The sequence below is a fragment of the Fusarium redolens genome (genome assembly GCF_020744475.1).
Source record: "Fusarium redolens strain MPI-CAGE-AT-0023 chromosome Unknown BKA55scaffold_1, whole genome shotgun sequence".
Taxonomy (NCBI): Eukaryota; Fungi; Ascomycota; class Sordariomycetes; order Hypocreales; family Nectriaceae; genus Fusarium; species Fusarium redolens.
In genome coordinates this window covers 3737858-3755903 of record NW_025763664.1, presented here as the reverse complement: position 1 = coordinate 3755903, position 18046 = coordinate 3737858, and the positions used below count along the sequence as shown (strand labels likewise).

Here is an 18046-nt window from a genome sequence, read left to right as displayed (position 1 = left end):
AATGATCGTGGGCCGTCTTTGATATGCAATCAAGGAGCTTTGGGGGGCTGTTGTTCGAACTTTCTTAGAGAGTGAATGTGGTTGTCCCTCGAAAGAGCATCACGCAAGGAACGCAATGATGCTATCGATTTCATGGCCTCAACTCGAATTTGGTACTTCAGGCAGCTTCGCCATGTAAAGGTCTGAAGTCTCTGCGAGCTATCGACTCAGTGTTGCTGAGCTGACTGGCATCTCCTGATCATTGGCCGGACAATCGATATGGAGTCAGGCAATCGTGCTATCAAGCGTCTTCACAAGATAATTGTTGTAAGACACCCTAGCCGATGCAAGATAGAGAGTCGTGTCCGTGTTCAATGGCGCTACTGAATTGAACTTAGGGAACGGACTGCCCATGTTTCCCTCGATCATCTCATATGCGTGGACAATGGCCGCTGATAATGAATCGTCAACCTTGATAACTGCTTCACACCATGCATCGGGGCAGCGGCAAGAAGTTTTAGGATCTCTATGCTAAATGACAAAAGAACTTAGGTAAGTTGAGGATAACTTAGTGGGTCTTTAGACTCGTTATTCACAAGTTATACTAAACTTACCTAAGTCTTTATGCCATTTAGGGTAGAGGCCTTGGGGTTTTCTTGTTGTCCATGTCCTAGGCGAGCCTTTCGAATACTGGACTGCGGAATGAATTTGTTCCAGTGCACTGAAGGACTTGGTATCCTTATATGCAGCTATGGCCGTCTGAACCCAAGATAGTGACGAATCTTGGGGTTTGATTGGTGGATCGTCGAGGTCCTTTGGTGCCAGTACAGAAGCATGTGGAACTGGTTGTGGCTGATGAGTTTCGACACGAGCTTTTGCAGCTTGTGCAGCTTGCTTGATTGTATTTTTAATCAAAGGGGCTTGCGTCTTGGCATTGGTGGTCGGATGAACGAAGAATTCTGAGTACCAGACAAATTTGCTGATATTCTTCTGGAAATTCGATAATGGCGATATCTTGCAAAGACCGTCCTTCTTATCTTTGAGGGTGAAAAATCTGATTTGATCCCTCCCAGCATCTGAGAGCCAGAACACGACTAATGCAGTCGGCCTCCTTGCGACATACTTGTGTCGTTCTATGTTGAACTCAGCAACACTTGGTGCGACAGGCCTCTTCGAAAGGTGATCCTCGACGAACATCTCGACTGGTAGTTGCATGCACTCGCCTACGATGAGGACAAGACCGGCACTATAGAGAAAATTAGCAACAGAAGTGGCTTGAAATGAGGACGACAGTGCGTACGTTGGCGCGTTCTTTGTGTCGAGCTCCTCAGGGGTAATTTCATCTTGGGTTGTGGAATGCTTGACTCGTTAGGAGTTCCCAGTGTCGTAGGCAATCCCCGAGGCAGTAAATGCCCAGTCCTCGTCTTGAAGTGCCATGACTTGAATGGCGTTGCCGTGCACCAAATGAGGTCGATCGATGCTTATCCAAGTATCAGAGCCCGAGAATGTACGGTGAAAGAGATAAACTTTGAACTTGGTTGGTATACGAAAGAAGAGAGAAGGGTAGTTGACAGAAGAAGAAGAGGGAATGTCAGGGGAGGAGAGACAAGGGCTCTTATAGAAGATATAAGGTCACATGATCCTAAAGCCTAAACTTAGGATTGTGTTGCCAAACAATAGCAGTAATTCAACAATTGAAAACGTATGTGCTTCGTAATGAATGTTGCCAAGCTTAATTCAAGTTACCACTGCACTGGCTGGACCCCTCCCACAGCTATGACACTCCTTACTCGCCTTAATCCCTAATGGAAATGCCTCTTTTTTGAATGAGTGGAAATGGAATGGCTCATGATCATTCTTATGGCATTAACTGCGCCACGGATCTCGAATACTTGTAAGGTGTCACCGTACAAGTCGCCTAATGTTCATCTGTTCCTTAAGTTTTCTATTTGATCTCCTTGAGATCCTGTTAATCTGGCTTGAATCTAAGGTGACTGATGTCACCCTCAACTCCCGCCACCTCAATTTGTCGATCGTCGCCATTCTTCTCGAGGATTGTGAATCTGGCCTCCAGGTCGACGATTTTGTCTTGTTGTTCGGTAATGGTGCTTTGTTGACCATTGCTTTATGTTTCCAGACTTTCGAAAGTTTCTTTGTTTGCTTTGACATTTTGTTCCGAGTTGCTCGAGAGGGCATTGACCCTTTAGCCCCTTGAAGAGTCATCGTTCTGATAGAACTCTTGGTGTCATCGTCAAGAGCCATGATGACCAACTATGGTCTAAAGAGTTATGCTAAACTTACCTCAGTTACACTAAATTTACCTAAGTTCTTTTGTCATTTAGGATGGAGGTCCTAAATTGTCTTGCCGCCCCGATACATGGTATGATGTCCAACCATGAGGTGATTCCCAATATCAAAGCAGCGTGACTGAGGATTGGGTTCCATCCATTGTAAGGACTGCAAAAGCGGTCGACGATCCAGTCCGCTCTGCCAGGTAGTATCTGTTGCCAGTGTACTCGCTCTCCATCGACGACAACGTGTCGGTCACCATAAAAAGCACGCACAGCCGCAAGCGCCATCTCAATGGTCTTGCTGGTCATGGGATGCTGAGATCCTTTGCTGTCCGGAGAAGTTGCAGCAGCTGCAAAGTACTGTCGTATCTTGTCGCGCAGCTCAAGCCAAGACTGATACCCGGGATCACCTTCCCGTATACAGCACACTCCTGGAACGAAATGCATTGGATTGTTAGCCTCATTCTGCACCATAATTCAGCATCCGACTCTATCATTAGTGAACAAGTTCACAACGAAAATCGGGCAATCAACAACCAAATCAACATGCCGGAACAAGAGGACCATTATGGCGTCAATGCCATTCGCCGCCCGAAGGGCTGGTCCAAGCAAGACGCCTTTAATGCTTTGGCGATGGACAATTCAGCACTGCTTTCTCGATCCTCGCATTCAGAGTCGGAGCTTGCGCAGGGAGTGTCACTATCTGAGTCGACAGGACTCCGACTGTCGTCTCCGACTTTCTTCTCTGACTTTTCTGCCCGCTGGAGTGCCGCGCGTTTTCGCGCGTTGTCGATTTTCTTTACTTCCGATAGAAGCTGATAAAAGCTTAATCCGAAGCGTTTCTGGACCCCTTCTTTCTCCTCCCAGGACCAGCCGGCTATCTCGATGAGTGTCGGAAGCTTGGGGGGTAAAGCGTGACTCTTAAGGGGCATGTGTCTCTTGTACGGAATGGACCTTTTGCGTTCTGCTAGGATTGTGTCAGTGGAGGATATCCATATATGGAAAAAGCCGATGTGATATCTCACCGGAAGTCGTTCTATCGCGTGTGTAGTCGGTGATGGAAAGTGAGGATCGAAAGCTTTGGCCTGATGGTTGGTTAGAGGTTCAAGTTTGGGGAAAACGAGAGAGCAATACCGGTCAATGGTGTTCTGTCGATGACCGGGAGCCGCGTTGCCCTTTGGCAGTGTAGATCAGCTGGCGACTTCGAATTAGAGATAATAAAAGGAAGAGAAAGTTGAAAGCTAGGTTGGCCATGAAAGGGGTTTCTATATCAGGCCGCATTCTGAATGCCTGAGAACTCAGGAAGAGAGATTAGAAAAGAAGAAGAAGAAGAAGAGCAAATAATGAAGGGATTTTTATATGCTATCTACCGTCAGATTGATTGACACTCTGATTCACTGCCATCGTCTTGATATCCTAGGTATTAGGGCTGATACTCTGGCCACCAGACAAATTAGGAAGAGCGGTTGGAAAGAAGGAGATCACTTTAGTGATTCTACTATTGTTAACTATTTGAGGATATGGAAGTTAATATCTACTCTGTTTAGACCCCTGACAGATGTTGGACCATGAATATCCCACCGCGACTCTATGCACAGTGGTGCGACGATGCCAGTCTCGATACTGTCACGAAAGTGTTCAAAGCCTAGAGGGCACAACTTTCTGGGTATAATTTTCAGAACTCGCCTGTTTTCTCGTAAGTAATTACCATGAGCTCTTCGTCTCTTTAACCCTCCACCCGGCCTAACAGTGTTTCTCACTTAACCTTGGAAATCATTGCCAACACCAGCCTTTATTTCTTGATACAAATAGCTAAGATCCGCCACTCAGTATCAATGGCTCTAACTCTTCTGTCTACAAGATAGTTCGCTGTAGCCAGAACTCCAAGAAAAGATATTGTGTCCCTTGTTCTCATGACATCTCATTGAGTAGTTAGCCCTGATGTCCTCAAGCAAGCAATAGACCGATGGTTATAGCGAGCCGCGTCTCTCACGATGAGTGAAAGGGAAATCAGTCGTCTGGCCTTCTTTCAATTCTTGGTCAGGTGGATTGTCTGTTTGTGTACCCACTGACTTCGAAGGTTCTGGTGGCTCCCATTCTGCTTTCGTTTCTTCGAATAGCTCCAACAATGCCAACTCATCTGGCAACGGACTGTTGAATAGATGGGCACTTCTGCACAGCTGCTTGTACTCAGCAATATCATGCATACTATTCTGCAACATCCTTTGCCACGACGCCTTCAGGTCGCTGGCAAAAAGGGGATGTCTTACCACCCAGAAGAGCACAGCATCAAGGATGCTTGCCATAGCTAGCCTCATGGGCACCATCAGCTTCTGAGGCTGTCCCCGAATGATGATATCCAGTGCACCCTGATAGTGCCACGAAAATTGGACCCATTGGGAGCAGTCTAGCTTCTGAGAAACATGATCTCTACGTATTAGAGCCCCAAGTTCGCTGGAAGTACTCTCGATCACACGGAGAAGATGGCTTGCCATCCTGGCCATACGCAAGTATACAGCAGTGGTATACGCCAAGATGCAACGAGGAATGTGCGCAGCATTCCAGGGCTTTTGGCTATCGATCTCGCAAATCTCAACTTCTGTGTCTCGTATCAGTTCCTGTCCCTTTCTTCAAGTTGGATAAAAGCCGATACGTACTATCGGTGTAAATGAAACGTAAACAATGAGCGAGCGTTTCAGGAGCGAAACTTATAGTCACAGTAACCGGTGTCCCATCCTGGAGTTGTCAGTTCGTATAATCACAAATAGACCGGAAGAGAAGTTGCTTACCGTGTTTGGTGGTGGCAGGTTATCACGGAACCAGCCTGACTGGGGTACCACAATGTTGCGATGGACTCGAAAGCTTAAGTTCCCTGACCGTACCACCACATCAGCGCCGAAAGGGCAATTCCAAAGACTAAAAGCGGTCAGTTGTTGGTACCAGGTGAACACAGAGGGATCAGCTCACTTTGAAGTCGCTCGTGGTGCTGCGGCCTCAAAAATATGGCGAGACGAGGACGACGTGATGGAGGAAGGGGAGGTTGATCCAGGTGCAAGCGCACCTGATGCTGTATCATCTCCGGATCTCTTTTTACCTGGAGAAAGCGAGGAAGCCCTCGAGATATCGGCAGTAGGTGTTTTGACTGGCGACCATGGTGCTTGAGGTTTAGGGAGAGGCGGAAATATTCCCGTGGCAGAAATGATCGGAGGCTTTTTGGCTGGAGCCCATGGGTTACTCTTGGGAGGTGAAGCTGGTCGAAGGGAGGGTGTTGCATCTGTCTCTGACTTGCGCGACGGATATAGAACCGGTACTGACGTTTTGTTCCTTCGCCGCCCATCTATGGAGGTATGCTCCATGGCGACTGGTTTGCAATAAAAAGAGAGAGAAATCCAGAATGTCTTGAATAAAATGTTTCGCGAGTGTTGACTGAGAGAGGGCTTTCCAGCTGAAGCAAGTGAGCGCATGGAAGAGGTGCGAAGATGACACTCCAAGGATGCACAATAACACTTTTGTGTGAGGTCCGAGTCGCATGGAACTCAGAACAGGATCGATGCAGGGAGCTGAAATATTAATCATAAACGATTTTCGCCTGGCTGCGAGGACCGTCAACAGCTGCCAGCCGTCTGTCGCTCAGGCCCGGCTTATTGTGATTCGCCCTCGAGCGGATACCTGCTGCACTGGCGTACTGTTTGCGCAAGAGAAAACACGGCCGCGGTTTTATTTTAGGAAACTGTTCAATGCTTGCTTCTTATGAGTCTTTCATCTGCTGATCTTACGCCCTAAATGACTAAATATGAGATAGAGTGAGGATAAACCGAACGAACACTGAACTTCTTCATAGATATCTATCTATTCCTGATATGTGACAAGGTCCCAGACCATTTTGTAAGAGATTTATCAAGTTAATGCCACCCCCTCTTGATACTTGGCGGCTGAAGAAACAGCGCTACATCAACGTCCCATTTTCCCATTCTTGAGCGTAGTGACAGCAAACAAGTTTCCTTATGTATGGAAAGGCAACTTAAGAGATTGTAGCATTCCAAGACTGATGTAGCCTAACAATTTGCCTGAATTTATCTCAATTCTCTGTTGCCAACTCTCATGTGAGTGTTCACTGTTTTCATGAACAGACAGAGGTTGCCCGTCCTGGATCGCAACTGCCTACCGAGCAGTTGCTGCACACCTGCTCTTGCCAACTTGTCATCCAAACCCAATTCAAATATTCGTGAGCACGCCTCTTCATTTCCCCCCTTTTCTGCATTTGGCAATATTCTCCTCATCTTTTGACACAGCTCATTGCCTCTTCTCAACTTGAACCTCAACGTATGCGCCTTCGGGTGCCAGTGCATAATTTCCGCCTGGCACACGATGTCTAGTCGACAACCCTTGATTGACTTTGACCCTCTGCTTCAAGGACACAATGCAAGGCCATCTTTAGTACCAACTCAGTCGCTGAGTTCCAAGATCTACAAAGCGGTGATATCGCCGTTCCAAAAGCTTCAGTCGCTCTTCCCAAGAGTATCTGGAACATTCGATGTAAACTTCACAACACAAGATGGTTGGTCTAATTCTCTCTATCACATTATTATATATTAACTTCTTTGGTAGGACGCCGAATACTGCATCTAAAAGCTGAGATTGGTGAAACAAGCAAAGAGTTTGATACGACAAACTGCGCTACTACAACATTCCACAAGTTCAATAAGCTTCCCGTTGAGCTGCGAACAATGACTTGGATTGTCTTTACGAGAGCCAAGAATCTTACGACTGGCCCCAACGTCAGAGGACCGGGACATAATATGGTTGCATTTTATAATCCCCCATAAAGCCCCAGCTTCCGCCCAAGCATGTCGCGAATCAAGGGCATTATTCCAGGCCGAAGCTTTGCAGCTGTTCGGCCAAAACATCGGCGTATACAAAAGCCTTTGGTTCCTGCCTTCAATAGACATTATTTACTGGAACAGGGATGATGTCTGTACATGGGACGTCCCTGGCAGTGACATACTGTATGTCTAGAATGTAGCAGTGGACTGGCCCGGTGGAGATGAAACGGATATAGAAGAGGTAATGGACGATATTAGGCGCATGTTTCCGGGTTGCAGGAAGGTTTTGTTTGTCATGAGGCACCATCCTCTGCCTGATACAGATGCCCGGTTTACCAAAGTCAAGGACGATGATGACATGAACATTGAATACGATGAAGACTGGTTTCACTGGGGACACATCCGACCACAACTTCGTGATTCATGGCCAACTTATAGCAGCAGTGGTCCGCCAGAATTGGAGGCAGTGGAGGTTGTGCCTGTTCGCGATGAAACCAACCACCCTTGAGCTTGTGCTGGAGTATGTGCAGGAATAAGAGGGTGGTATCAGAAACACATATTCGCCCCGAGAAATAAGGTACCGAACCAGTTCTCTATCGATGTGATGCATTCGAGAGAGATTGAGTGTTTAGATTATAGAATACTGCAGTTCCTTCTATTGATTCCATCCTGGTGACTTACTAATATCATAGATGTATAGGTTCTACAGTCAGGATTGACGCGGAGCAATGGCTAAAGATTATATACATAAACTGCAAATATTATTGCCTCATTGAGTTACTTGATAAGCATCATGTTCCGGCACATATTCCTAACTGAAGGTTGAATTAAGGCCAGCCAGCCTTAAAAGGGGTTTGTGAGTGTCGATACGATGCGGTTGTTTTGTTCCCGGAGGCTTAGTAAATGGCAGTTGAATGAGAATGAACGGCCCCTTGTTAACGTATCCTTTTTTCTTGCATTCTTCTTTGAGCGTATTCCTGGCGCCAGGTTGGCACTATTGCTGGCAGAGGAATGTCATGCCGAATACCTAAAATCACCTCATAAGCAACAGTATACATTTATAACACTATCAGATTACTTGTATCATATATTTGTAGCTTGGTCATCAATGTAAAGGAGACGTAATTATCGTTACAGCTTGGATTCGTCTACCTCATCGTCCTCGCCAAAGATGTTGAGAAACGAGATGTGAACCTCGTCAGTCAAGTCGCTTGCCTGTAGACTGCGTCCCTTCTTGGAAAAGGCTAGGCGAGAGCATTCCTAGAAGAAAATGTCAGTATGATGTTTTAGGAACCATAGAACTCAGGGGCTCGTCCTCTAAGCGGAAAGCTTGAGACGATGGCAGCCAAAGGTGCCGATCCTGCGCTTGAGTCGGGAAAGGTGTAAAAGACATACCCTTGTGATGGCAGAGCCACCGAAGGCCGCAAGCCCAACCAACTCATGCTCGCCGATGGGATCCTTGCCGACATCCCAAAGACGGTCGAGGTAGGCTCTCCTCCATCCCAGGAACGTGGCAATAGAACCAGTTAGAGTGTCTCCCTGTCCGCCACTCCTCTTCTTACCACCTTCAAGATCCACAGTCAGTGTGGTTTCACCATTGGAGATATAGTCCTTGGCACCCTTCTGAACCACTGTCACACCCTTTAGAGTCTTCGCCAGAGCCTCAACGCGAGCGGTCTCAGGTGCATTGTCATCGACCTTGACCTTGAGTGCGTCGCACAGTTTGCCAAACTCGACAACGTTGGGTGTCAGTACAGCACCGTCGTAACCGCTCACCAGCTCGGGTTGCGTGTGCACGATCGCCAGAGCATCAGCATCCAACACAATAGGGAGCTCTTGCTCGCGAGCAGCGCGGATCACGCGGGCGACGGTGGCATGCATCAGAGGATCACGGCCCAGACCAGGGCCGATGACGAGGACATGGAGCCGAGGCAGTAGGTCTTTGATTTGTGCCGCGATGTGGTCAGCATTGGACTCGGGATCCTTGGAAGCATTCCAAGCCGCAGGCTCGTGTTCTTTTTTGGCGTTTTCGCTCTGTCGCATCAGCGGGTGGACCATGAGGTTTGGCGAGTATGACTTGATAACAGTCGCAGCGGCGGGTGTGCAAATGACATGAGACTACATATAAGAGCCGTGGTTAGCCAGACTATATCATCAAGAAAAGTATGAGAGCATCATACCAGATCAGAGCCCAGCCTTGCGCTCGCCATGGCTGAGAAGTAGGGTGCGCCTGTATAATTTTCACTGCCACCGATGACGGCGACTCTCCCCAACTGGCCTGTTCTTGCGTCAGCCTTCAATCATCTAGAATGAATGCTTTTGGTAACAAACCCTTGTGAAATTTCTCCAGCATTGGCGGAATCATGCGCCGCACCCTAGATATAACATCTTTTGTAGCAGAAGACATGTTTGGGACAGAATCTTGAGCCGACATCGCAAGAGAGTTATGTGATGAGATAATGAAAGTTGAGGCTGAGACGTTGAGGGAATTGAGATGGATCTGTGAGTCGCGGGGTGTTGATCAGATCAGATCAGTTTTACGCAGAGGTCCCGCAGGTTGATAGAAGAAGAAGAATATGTGAAATGATGCAGCTTTTTAAGAATGAATTGTCGACCGGGTTTTATTTGACTGGATTCCAATCGATCGAAATCGATGAGGTATTGGCAGCTTGGTGTTACGGCTTATGATGTCACTTTTATGAGAGCTTTAAACTACAAGTCCATTGTCCAACAAAAATAATCACAACCGAAGACCACATAATTGATGGATTCTAAGTTCAGGATTGAATTAGGCTATCAAAATATACGACGCAAATATTGTCCCTCACTTGTGTCGCCCTCATCCCGCCATGTCAAAACGTGAAAGGGACAAGGAAACTTAGGACTATATCTTAAGTGATGAAAAGATTGAGGTAATTTTAGTATAACTTGTAGGCTTTTAGACTACCTATGTAGTTATTTTTGGCACCCTGGTTAAAGGTCAGAAGTTTTCTTGCTCCCTAAGGACTACCTTTCAAGCATGAGCCGATTCACTGTAAGTGACTATCTATAATACATGGCTAAAACTTTGACAGTTTCTACTATTCTGGGGCCAACTGAGAGAAGGCCGATATCCGACGACATATATCAAGAACATTGGTAAAGAAGAACTTGGGGTTGAAAAGCATCATTAGTTGAATCCGCGATTCCTAGCTGAATTGCTTGCATACTGTAGATTATTCATCTTCTGGATCCCTTACGAACAGAATGAGCCTCCACGGCCTAAATTTTCGGGAGGGTTGCCTCTGTGATGCCGAGCTCATTGAGCAATCCTTCATCCCTCCATGCGCTCATGGTTTCCTCCTTCATTTCACCCCACGTCTCATGTTCTTTCTTTATACCCCACTCTAGGATTTCATTGTCCGGGATGGTAAAGAAGGTGACGTCGCCGGAGGGCTCATTGTACCGACCAAAAACCAAGAAGAGTGTCTGACAATGGTGATACGAACGTGCCACCCGTGCGAGGAGATTTCTGACTATCATCCCACGACGCCAATCCACTGCAATTTTACGAGCGACACGCATAACTCTCTGATAGTCGTAAGCGTCGTTAGGGTTGAAGTGCCGTTCGAAGTCGTAGTCAAGGTCGTCAGGGTCGTCAGGGTCGTGAATGATATCGCTGAATATTCCAAACCAAGGCGCTTTTCGGATTGTTTTGAGTCTTCCAAAGATGAAAATACCACAAGTTTGGGACGCCTGGTAAGCCTCGCAGCATACTTGACGAATGGAGGGTAATTTGTGAGGAAAGTTGACTTGCTGTAAGTCGTGATCATCGTCATAGAACTTTGGGTAAAACACCCTTGCCTCGTTCTTTATGGATTGTTTCCAGATCTCGCATCGAAGCTCTCTTGGAAGCTTGATAAATAGCGGAAATGACGTTGATGTGCTTGTGGTAGGTTGCATCGTAGAGTTTCCAGGCTCAGGGGTGGCGTGTGCTGGAAACTCGATCTTATTGTGAAATACTCGAGTGTCTAGGATCTGACGTTAAAACTTAACAAATGAAAGTCACGAAGGAATTATCAATATCATCTGAGTTCGTCACTGTGACTTCGTAACCTCCGACCGGAAGAGTGAGATGTAGTGAAATCGACATCTCATGAGGTGCCATTATGGCAAGCGCACATCCTGTGCCAGAGAAAGTGTGTTGCTTCAAGAAAACGCGAAGCAGATAAAAGGTATCATTCGGTTTGAGAGAGTGAGATATGGAAATTTGTAGACAAGAGAGTGAACTCTTTCAGTTGCCGTCCTGCTCAGAATGACGGTCTGTGTGGAAATAAAGCAAAGGACAGTTGAAGAGAAGTGGCGAGAGCAGGTCAGTTGGCGGAGGTTAAGAAGTGAAGAAAGCTAAACCTAATAGCTAATAATAATAGAAGAAAATATAAGGTTTCGCACCTCACATTGGTGAATGCACATGGACAGTGTCGAGGTGTTTATACAACTGCACGCAGCTGGCAAATAGCAAAAAGTGACATGTACTACCAGGGAAGAAGCACTCCTTGGGATGCAAGAAAACTTAAGATTATTATCCTAAATAATAAAAAGCTTTAGGTAAATTTAATATAACTTAGTAGTTTTAGACTACCTCGTTATTTTTGGCATCCTAGTTTAAAGTCATAAATTTTCTTACTCCCTGGGGTGCAGCTACCTATTCTAGGTGGTATGCATTGCCGGTTTTCTTCTATTTCGTCTGTTGTTCTTACAGGCTTGAAGCCTCTTCTCAATTATTATACCACCCAACTCAAACTAGGAGGTCATCGCTTCAACCAGAAGCGAGCTGCTCGAACTTCAAGAAAACCCCCCTCAAGATTCGGAAGATGAATAAAACTAAAGATTTAGGTATAAGAAGGTTGCATATGTATTTTAGCCAGGGAGGTTCTTGTTCGACGTGAAAGGAGAAAAGGGAAGCCAAAGAAATGACGAAGCAAAGAGCGAGCGAGAGGTAGAGAGGACGAAGACGAGACTTCAGTACTGAAACCCTCAGACTCTACAGCTCTCTGCGTCAATACGAATGGAAATAATCAGGAATTGATGCATATCTTTAACTTATTCAACTACCAAGTGTGGAGGACCCAAATGTGCTTATGTTGAAAGCAGATGGCAATAAGTATCGATGTTGCTTTTGGCGACAAGAGTTCTTCATATCAAAACAAGATTCAAGCTTTGAAGGCTAGGTGAGCCCGGGAATATAGGCCTCTTAGTCCAAGATTCTAACGAGAATGTACATTCTAGACCTTAGCCTTTGACGATAGTTTTGAGAGTTTGACAATGAGCTGTTATGTTAGTTGAAGTCCCGTATAGGCCTTGAACGTTTTAGTTATAAATACTCGATGGTTTCCCTTCTCTTATCGCAAAGTTCCTCAGGCAATTTATAATGAGATCAGTGACACTATTGTAATACAAGACTAGAACAATTCGCTGATTAGGTTGTTTGAGTGGCCGCGGATTTGATGTCGTGAGTCAGTCACGTGGCGTCGCGTGTGGAGTCTTCCACTTTACGCGTCTTTCAGTTGCGGGTTCCCTGTGCGTCATTCACCTTCACTCTACCGGGCTCCAGGTACTACATAACCATTACCAGGACGGTTCGGAACTGAAATACGTGCTCACATTTGCAAGCAATCCATTTCTTGCCCGTAACTTCAAAGCAACATGGTTGCTGGGTATCAGCGGCTGAATGAAAAGAAATCGCAACCGAATCCTAACATTGTCTTCATCAAGCCTTTACAGGGCCCAGACAAGCAGATAGCCCAGGATTTTCTTGAGAGAATAGCAGCACAATGTCGTGAGTCTACCGACTTCCTGCATCAGTAATACGGTATTGATATTTGTCCTAATTAGGTCCCATTATGCGAGAAAACTACCTGTACGTTACTTCTCTAGAAGAGTACGAACCAAATCGTGAATTCGTTGGACGAAATTTTAACGCAGGCGAAGTCGTTCAACTCGTTCTGAAGTCGCCCAGCACTGGCCGCTGGCTACCGTTCAACTATGTGCAGATGGTCATGATGCACGAGCTGGCACATTGCAAGCAAATGAATCATTCGAGAGCATTCTGGACCGTTCGAAACTTGTATGCTTCTCAGATGCACGAGCTATGGTCCAAAAACTATACCGGAGACGGCCTCTGGGGAAGAGGTGCCAATCTTGCCACTGGTGAATGGGAAAAGAATAGCGTGCTTGCTGATGAGGTTCTACCAGAGCATCTCTGCGGAGGTACTTACAGATCACGTCGCAAGAGACGGGTCAAGCCACAACTATCTTACCAAGAACGAAAGGAAAGACGAATCTTGAAGAAGTTTGGCAAGAATGGGGTCGCTCTCGGTGCCGACGAAGAAGAAAAGGTCAAGTTGGAGAGTGGCAAGAAGATCCAAGCAAAGCCTCGAGTTGCTGGAAGCATGAGGGGACGCGAGCTCCGGGCGGCGGCGGCACTCGCTCGCTTCGAAAAGCAAAAGACAGAACCTGAGCCCATTAAAGATGATGACGAGATAGATTCCGGGAGTGGCAGTGAATTTGAGGATGAGCCTGGGGAAGATTTTAAGGGCGCTGTCGATGTCAATGGTAAGAAACTGCTTGATGGGCAAGGCCGCGGCATGGTCAAAGTCTGTGAAGACGAAGATGCAGATGATCCTGGATCCAGAGATGAGAGTCAGGAACTTCAAAGAATAATTAGGGGCATCAAGAGGGAGTCACCTAAGCCACAGGTTATAGAACCACCTCAAGAACCTAGGTCTCAAGTTCTCAACATCCAGCCATTACCATCAGCGCCACCTGCCAGTGCTATCAAGGCAGAACCTACCAAAGAATCTAAACAGCCTAAGATACCAACGACATCAAGACCTATCAACCCGGCAAACAATGCAAAAGCCATAAACGAATCCCAAGTCTCACCCCCTCAAGGTTCAGTTCAGCCAGTCACCTCGACGAGCAATCAGGCACGCTCTGGCGGAACCTGCTCCATGTGCTCATACGACAACCCCAATTTAGCACTTACATGTGCAATGTGTGCCAATGTATTGGATTCCTCAACAACAAGCTCGTGGGAATGTTCGAGCGACGCGTGTCAAACTACGCAGTATCGCAATGCTGGCGATTGTGGAGTATGTGGATTGTGTGGTCAAAGAAGAACGGAGGTTGTGTAAAGCCGCAGTGAATCAAGCCATATTCATTGCGATAGAAGATTATGTTTGACGATGGAAGTCAGGTAACATTGCTGTTAAGCAGTAGACATGACGACTTTTTTTTTTTGGCGACGCTGAGACGCAATTGCGTTGAATGATTTATGTAGTAACGCCGCAGCACTGTAGCAGACTGAAGTCATCATTGGCAATGCTGATAATGTTAGAGCAGTTCGCATTCAGAGACATGCAGCATTATAACATCGATGTTCTTGAATCAAAGATGGTATGATCATCGAACCCCTTAAAGGACAGAAACTGGGCAAGTCTGTCTTCCCTGAAGCTCCAAGAGCGAGAGAAAAGCCGAAACCTTCAACCATTTGTTGACCTGCAAATATATCAAAGACTAGAGTCATATGGTAAATATTCTACTAACATATTATGCTAAGCTCGAGATTGATTTTAGATACATGAAATTCTGACCCTAAGCTTGGCTATATGTTATGTAAGACGATCATACCATAAGAAGATCCCTATCCCGCACTTATTCAAGTTACAACAAATCTATCTCCAATGTGTAGCACTTAGTTGTCACTTTATCCTTTTGTTCAATTTCGGTGCATGAAGTTGGTTGCATTGCAGTTCACCGATGGAGAGCACTAGCTTGGAAAGATCTTCTCATTGCTTGTCTCAGAGCCTTAATGACTACACAAGATTCGCTTTCATGAGGGATCAGCGGAGTCCCTATTTACAAAGGTCAACCTCCATGTTCAACCCAACCTACGAACACAAATCCTCCCCTCCTCAAGTCCTCCGAATCCATGCCGGGGATATTGCTACGTGTAGCTCGTTCCGAAAGGATCTACAATTTGTGAGTGCTGTCACCCTAACAGCAACACCCTCAAAGTCATACCAGTTTGGCCCTTTTCTTCATCATATCATACAAATTCCGGCGCAGCCAGGAATGGCGAGGTCCTACGCGCCTGGGTCATATGCGCGGTCTTGATGCCCGATCATGGGAGATGATCAAGGGCTGCGTCACAGGCGAGAGACAACGAGAGTATCTGCATCTGTTAGTGACGACAGCCACTTACATACTGATTTTCGTTGATGTGTTGCTCCGTGGTGAGTTATCAAATGGCTGAAGAGTTACAAATTCGAGTGATAGTGCTGAAAAGAGTTGGAAATGCGTGGCGTTTCTACGAAAAGAGCGGTAATCGAAGGCAAGCCGAGCGTCACTCATGTTGTCAAAGGAACAAAAGGAGGAGGTGCATTGCTCATGGGGAGCGGGCCGATTGACCGGCGGCAGATTTCAGATCATATTCCATGCATGTAACAGGCGAGGGAGGGTCGAAGACAAGGTGAGAAGAAGGACGAAGAAATCCACGCGGCGTGGGGAAGAAGTTGAGATAAGGTGGGAGTGGAAACAACAGCGGTGAATATCAGAGTGGAGAGTATTGAAGATGAGTAGAGAACAATCGAAATATTAGAAGAGTAGGGACGAATATGGCCAGAAAGGTTGAGCTATATCGCAAAGACAGGAGACAGAAGAAAAAGGTCGAGAACAAACGGGTGAGAAAATAGTGAGGGATGGGGATGAGACAAGAAATGGGTGAGGGAACCGCAGATTCCAGCAATTGAAGCACATAACCATTCTGTTATGTAGTGTTTTCTGGCAAGCACATCCATTGGATGGTTTCAATCAGATCGACATGCTCACCGAGGTCCAGACCTTCAAGAACATGGGTGGGCTTGATGTTGACGATGTGATCCCCCACCCACCTCCAGGGACAGACCTACCATTGAGCTAGTGTGTATTACAGTGCAGTAAATCCATTGTTCGGCTGTGGGCTGCAAGCTGCGGCATTGTGGATAACTTCCTAGCCTCTCCATCCCCCTCTTTGGCGCTATCTCTGCACTCACAGGTGGCTATGGCCGCCACCAAGTTCGCCAATCTCTTGGTGGTGTGTTGGCCAAGACCCAACCTCGTTCCCTCAATTCCGGGTCTTGAATCCCAGACAATGCAATGCAGTATGTGAAGTTTTGTCTATGGATAGCTGCTTTTAATTTAACAAAGCCACAAAACTGCCACCCCAAACGGAGTTTATCCAGGAGCAACCAATGCATCCCAAGAGGAGTATAGAACAACCGATCGCCATTGATCAACAGCAAAAGCGTGGTGACACTCAACACTGCACAGGTAGTGTTGGGAGAATAACATCGAACACATATTACATCAAAGAGGGTGTCGAGGGATTGAAGAATCCCGCCTAAAAGCTCAAGATAGACAGACAGGCTGTCGAAGTCGAAGTCAAAGCCAAGGACATCAATGCACCTCAGCGGCCGAGGATGCCGTGAGCCGGTCTCGGGAGCATGTGGGCGGACGCGGGGTAATATTCTCAGCCCATGATTCGCCATCTGGAGGTCGGCTTTAGACGATAAACAGCGGGCCAGGGCCCCGTTACGCTGTTTTTAGTTTGCAGGAAGTGAGCTTAACCGTGCGTGTTTAGTCGAGTTCAGACCTCCTGAATAACGTGGCATTTGTGGAAGTCCAAAGGCTAACAATTCATGTCTGGGGGTTGCCCTAGGTGGAAGAAATGAGCATGAAAGCTAAAAAGACAAGATGTTGACAAAGGCATAAAGATGTCTTTCTAAAAGTAAAAACAAAGAGCTCTCTACGTTTCAACGTACCTCGAACATCTACAGACATACCTAGCATAGTCCCAAAATACAAATGAGATGAAAAGGTTGCAGCAAGCATTGCTAATGATTGCCGAAATATGGATATGGCATGGCGATGACGACTCTGCCACCCACCGTGTGGCATCGTTTCATAGTGCCCAATTTCCCAAGCGATACTGATCGTTGTTGAAGCTTAAGATAACACCAGCAGCCAGACAGGAGCATCACTTGATCTAAGATACTCGACGCTAAAAGCATGGGCCAGGCCGTGTGTGATGCAAGGTTTTGACAAGAGTCATGTCAATGAGGAAAATGAGGTGTGATGGGCTGCCAACAGCTGAAAAGGGATTGGACGTGAGATCGAGGACCGTGAAAGCGATCCATGAGTCGAACTGTCAACACATCTTCAAGACTTCGGGGGGGGACCTTTTCAGCACCAAAGCTGAGCTAATGCAGATTACGGTGTTTCGTGTGCACGTTGCAGTTACGTCGTATCTCCCTCCCACCACTATCTACTGATGGCGTTGCTGTGCTAGCAGTCGCACATGGGCTCATCTGATGACAAAGAGGCTAGCAACGCCCAAGAGTTTCGCTCGCTGGGTTGCCATCGCGTTTCTGGACTTCATGCTCAGTTTGGCACATAAGGCACATGCAGTTGGTGGTTGGTGGGCGACCAATTGCGGGTTCATCATTGGCTCGGTCGTCTGTCGGTGTATCGTGCTGTAGCAGAGAGTTGGGATAAGCTGGTGCGAAAGTGTGAGTGAAATCGGAGAGGCTTTTGATCCTCGTTCAGACTCGACGCATCTCTGTTGACGCAGTTGAACTGTGCCTATGAGGCAGAGTCGCAATCCCCGCGATAAAACGCATGAAGGTTTGTCTCAGTTGGTCGCTTTTCATTAGAGACACTACCCCGCAAAATGGCAAACATGTCCAGTAGGTACCCGTTTGTGACGTCGACCTATGCACTGGGGTGCCCTACGAGGCGCCTTTTTCGAGATAAGATTGGCTTCTCGGCGCGGTCCCTTTGCACCCCCGTTTTCTCCGCCGTCAAACGGCGCTAATAATGGTCTGTGTGAAGCCGCAGATGCCGGGGAGACAGGGCCCACTGTGCCCTGACCCG

The 18046-nt window shown here is 46.9% G+C and overlaps 6 protein-coding genes across 6 annotated transcripts; 2 read left to right on the top strand and 4 right to left on the bottom strand.

The window, feature by feature from the left end:
• Nucleotides 1–175: 175 nt before the first annotated feature.
• On the bottom strand, nucleotides 176–1354 carry BKA55DRAFT_36719 (uncharacterized protein). The gene is made up of 2 exons (XM_046185877.1): nucleotides 1280–1354; nucleotides 176–1225 (listed from the first exon to the last, which is right to left on the bottom strand). Exon 2 carries the CDS (start codon nucleotides 1192–1194, stop codon nucleotides 568–570), a length of 627 nt encoding a protein of 208 aa, XP_046056950.1. The 5' UTR covers nucleotides 1195–1225; nucleotides 1280–1354; the 3' UTR covers nucleotides 176–567.
• Nucleotides 1355–2513: 1159 nt separating this feature from the next.
• BKA55DRAFT_732328 (uncharacterized protein) lies at nucleotides 2514–5626 on the bottom strand (the record flags this gene model as incomplete). Its single annotated transcript, XM_046201218.1, has 6 exons — nucleotides 2514–3237; nucleotides 3296–3355; nucleotides 4264–4869; nucleotides 4928–5006; nucleotides 5060–5186; nucleotides 5238–5626. 6 exons carry the CDS (start codon nucleotides 5624–5626, stop codon nucleotides 2837–2839), a joined length of 1662 nt encoding a protein of 553 aa, XP_046056949.1. The 3' UTR covers nucleotides 2514–2836.
• A 1012-nt stretch (nucleotides 5627–6638) lies between these two features.
• Nucleotides 6639–7601, top strand: BKA55DRAFT_532789 (uncharacterized protein; the record flags this gene model as incomplete). The annotated part of the gene is made up of 3 exons (XM_046189386.1): nucleotides 6639–6828; nucleotides 6879–7048; nucleotides 7287–7601. The coding sequence occupies 3 exons, from the start codon at nucleotides 6639–6641 to the stop codon at nucleotides 7599–7601; spliced, it is 675 nt and encodes a 224-aa protein (XP_046056948.1).
• Nucleotides 7602–8224: 623 nt separating this feature from the next.
• On the bottom strand, nucleotides 8225–9500 carry BKA55DRAFT_588679 (Ribokinase-like protein; the record flags this gene model as incomplete). The annotated part of the gene is made up of 4 exons (XM_046194831.1): nucleotides 8225–8353; nucleotides 8489–9211; nucleotides 9274–9371; nucleotides 9425–9500. 4 exons carry the CDS (start codon nucleotides 9498–9500, stop codon nucleotides 8225–8227), a joined length of 1026 nt encoding a protein of 341 aa, XP_046056947.1.
• A 572-nt stretch (nucleotides 9501–10072) lies between these two features.
• On the bottom strand, nucleotides 10073–11455 carry BKA55DRAFT_550816 (uncharacterized protein). The gene has a single exon (XM_046191306.1). It carries the CDS (start codon nucleotides 11033–11035, stop codon nucleotides 10355–10357), a length of 681 nt encoding a protein of 226 aa, XP_046056946.1. The 5' UTR covers nucleotides 11036–11455; the 3' UTR covers nucleotides 10073–10354.
• Nucleotides 11456–12658: 1203 nt separating this feature from the next.
• On the top strand, nucleotides 12659–14510 carry BKA55DRAFT_550815 (WLM domain-containing protein). Its single transcript, XM_046191305.1, has 2 exons — nucleotides 12659–12911; nucleotides 12968–14510. Exons 1-2 carry the CDS (start codon nucleotides 12779–12781, stop codon nucleotides 14266–14268), a joined length of 1434 nt encoding a protein of 477 aa, XP_046056945.1. The 5' UTR covers nucleotides 12659–12778; the 3' UTR covers nucleotides 14269–14510.
• The last annotated feature ends 3536 nt before the right edge of the window (nucleotides 14511–18046 follow it).

Bases quoted from the DNA above. Each gene is read 5' to 3' on its own strand.
- BKA55DRAFT_36719 (XM_046185877.1), bottom strand. From the start codon at position 1,194: ATGCAACTACCAGTCGAGATGTTCGTCGAGGATCACCTTTCGAAGAGG.
- BKA55DRAFT_550815 (XM_046191305.1), top strand. From the start codon at position 12,779: ATGGTTGCTGGGTATCAGCGGCTGAATGAAAAGAAATCGCAACCGAAT. The intron at 12,912-12,967 runs GTGAGTCTACCG...TGTCCTAATTAG, and splicing joins GAGAATAGCAGCACAATGTC to GTCCCATTATGCGAGAAAAC.
- BKA55DRAFT_550816 (XM_046191306.1), bottom strand. From the start codon at position 11,035: ATGCAACCTACCACAAGCACATCAACGTCATTTCCGCTATTTATCAAG.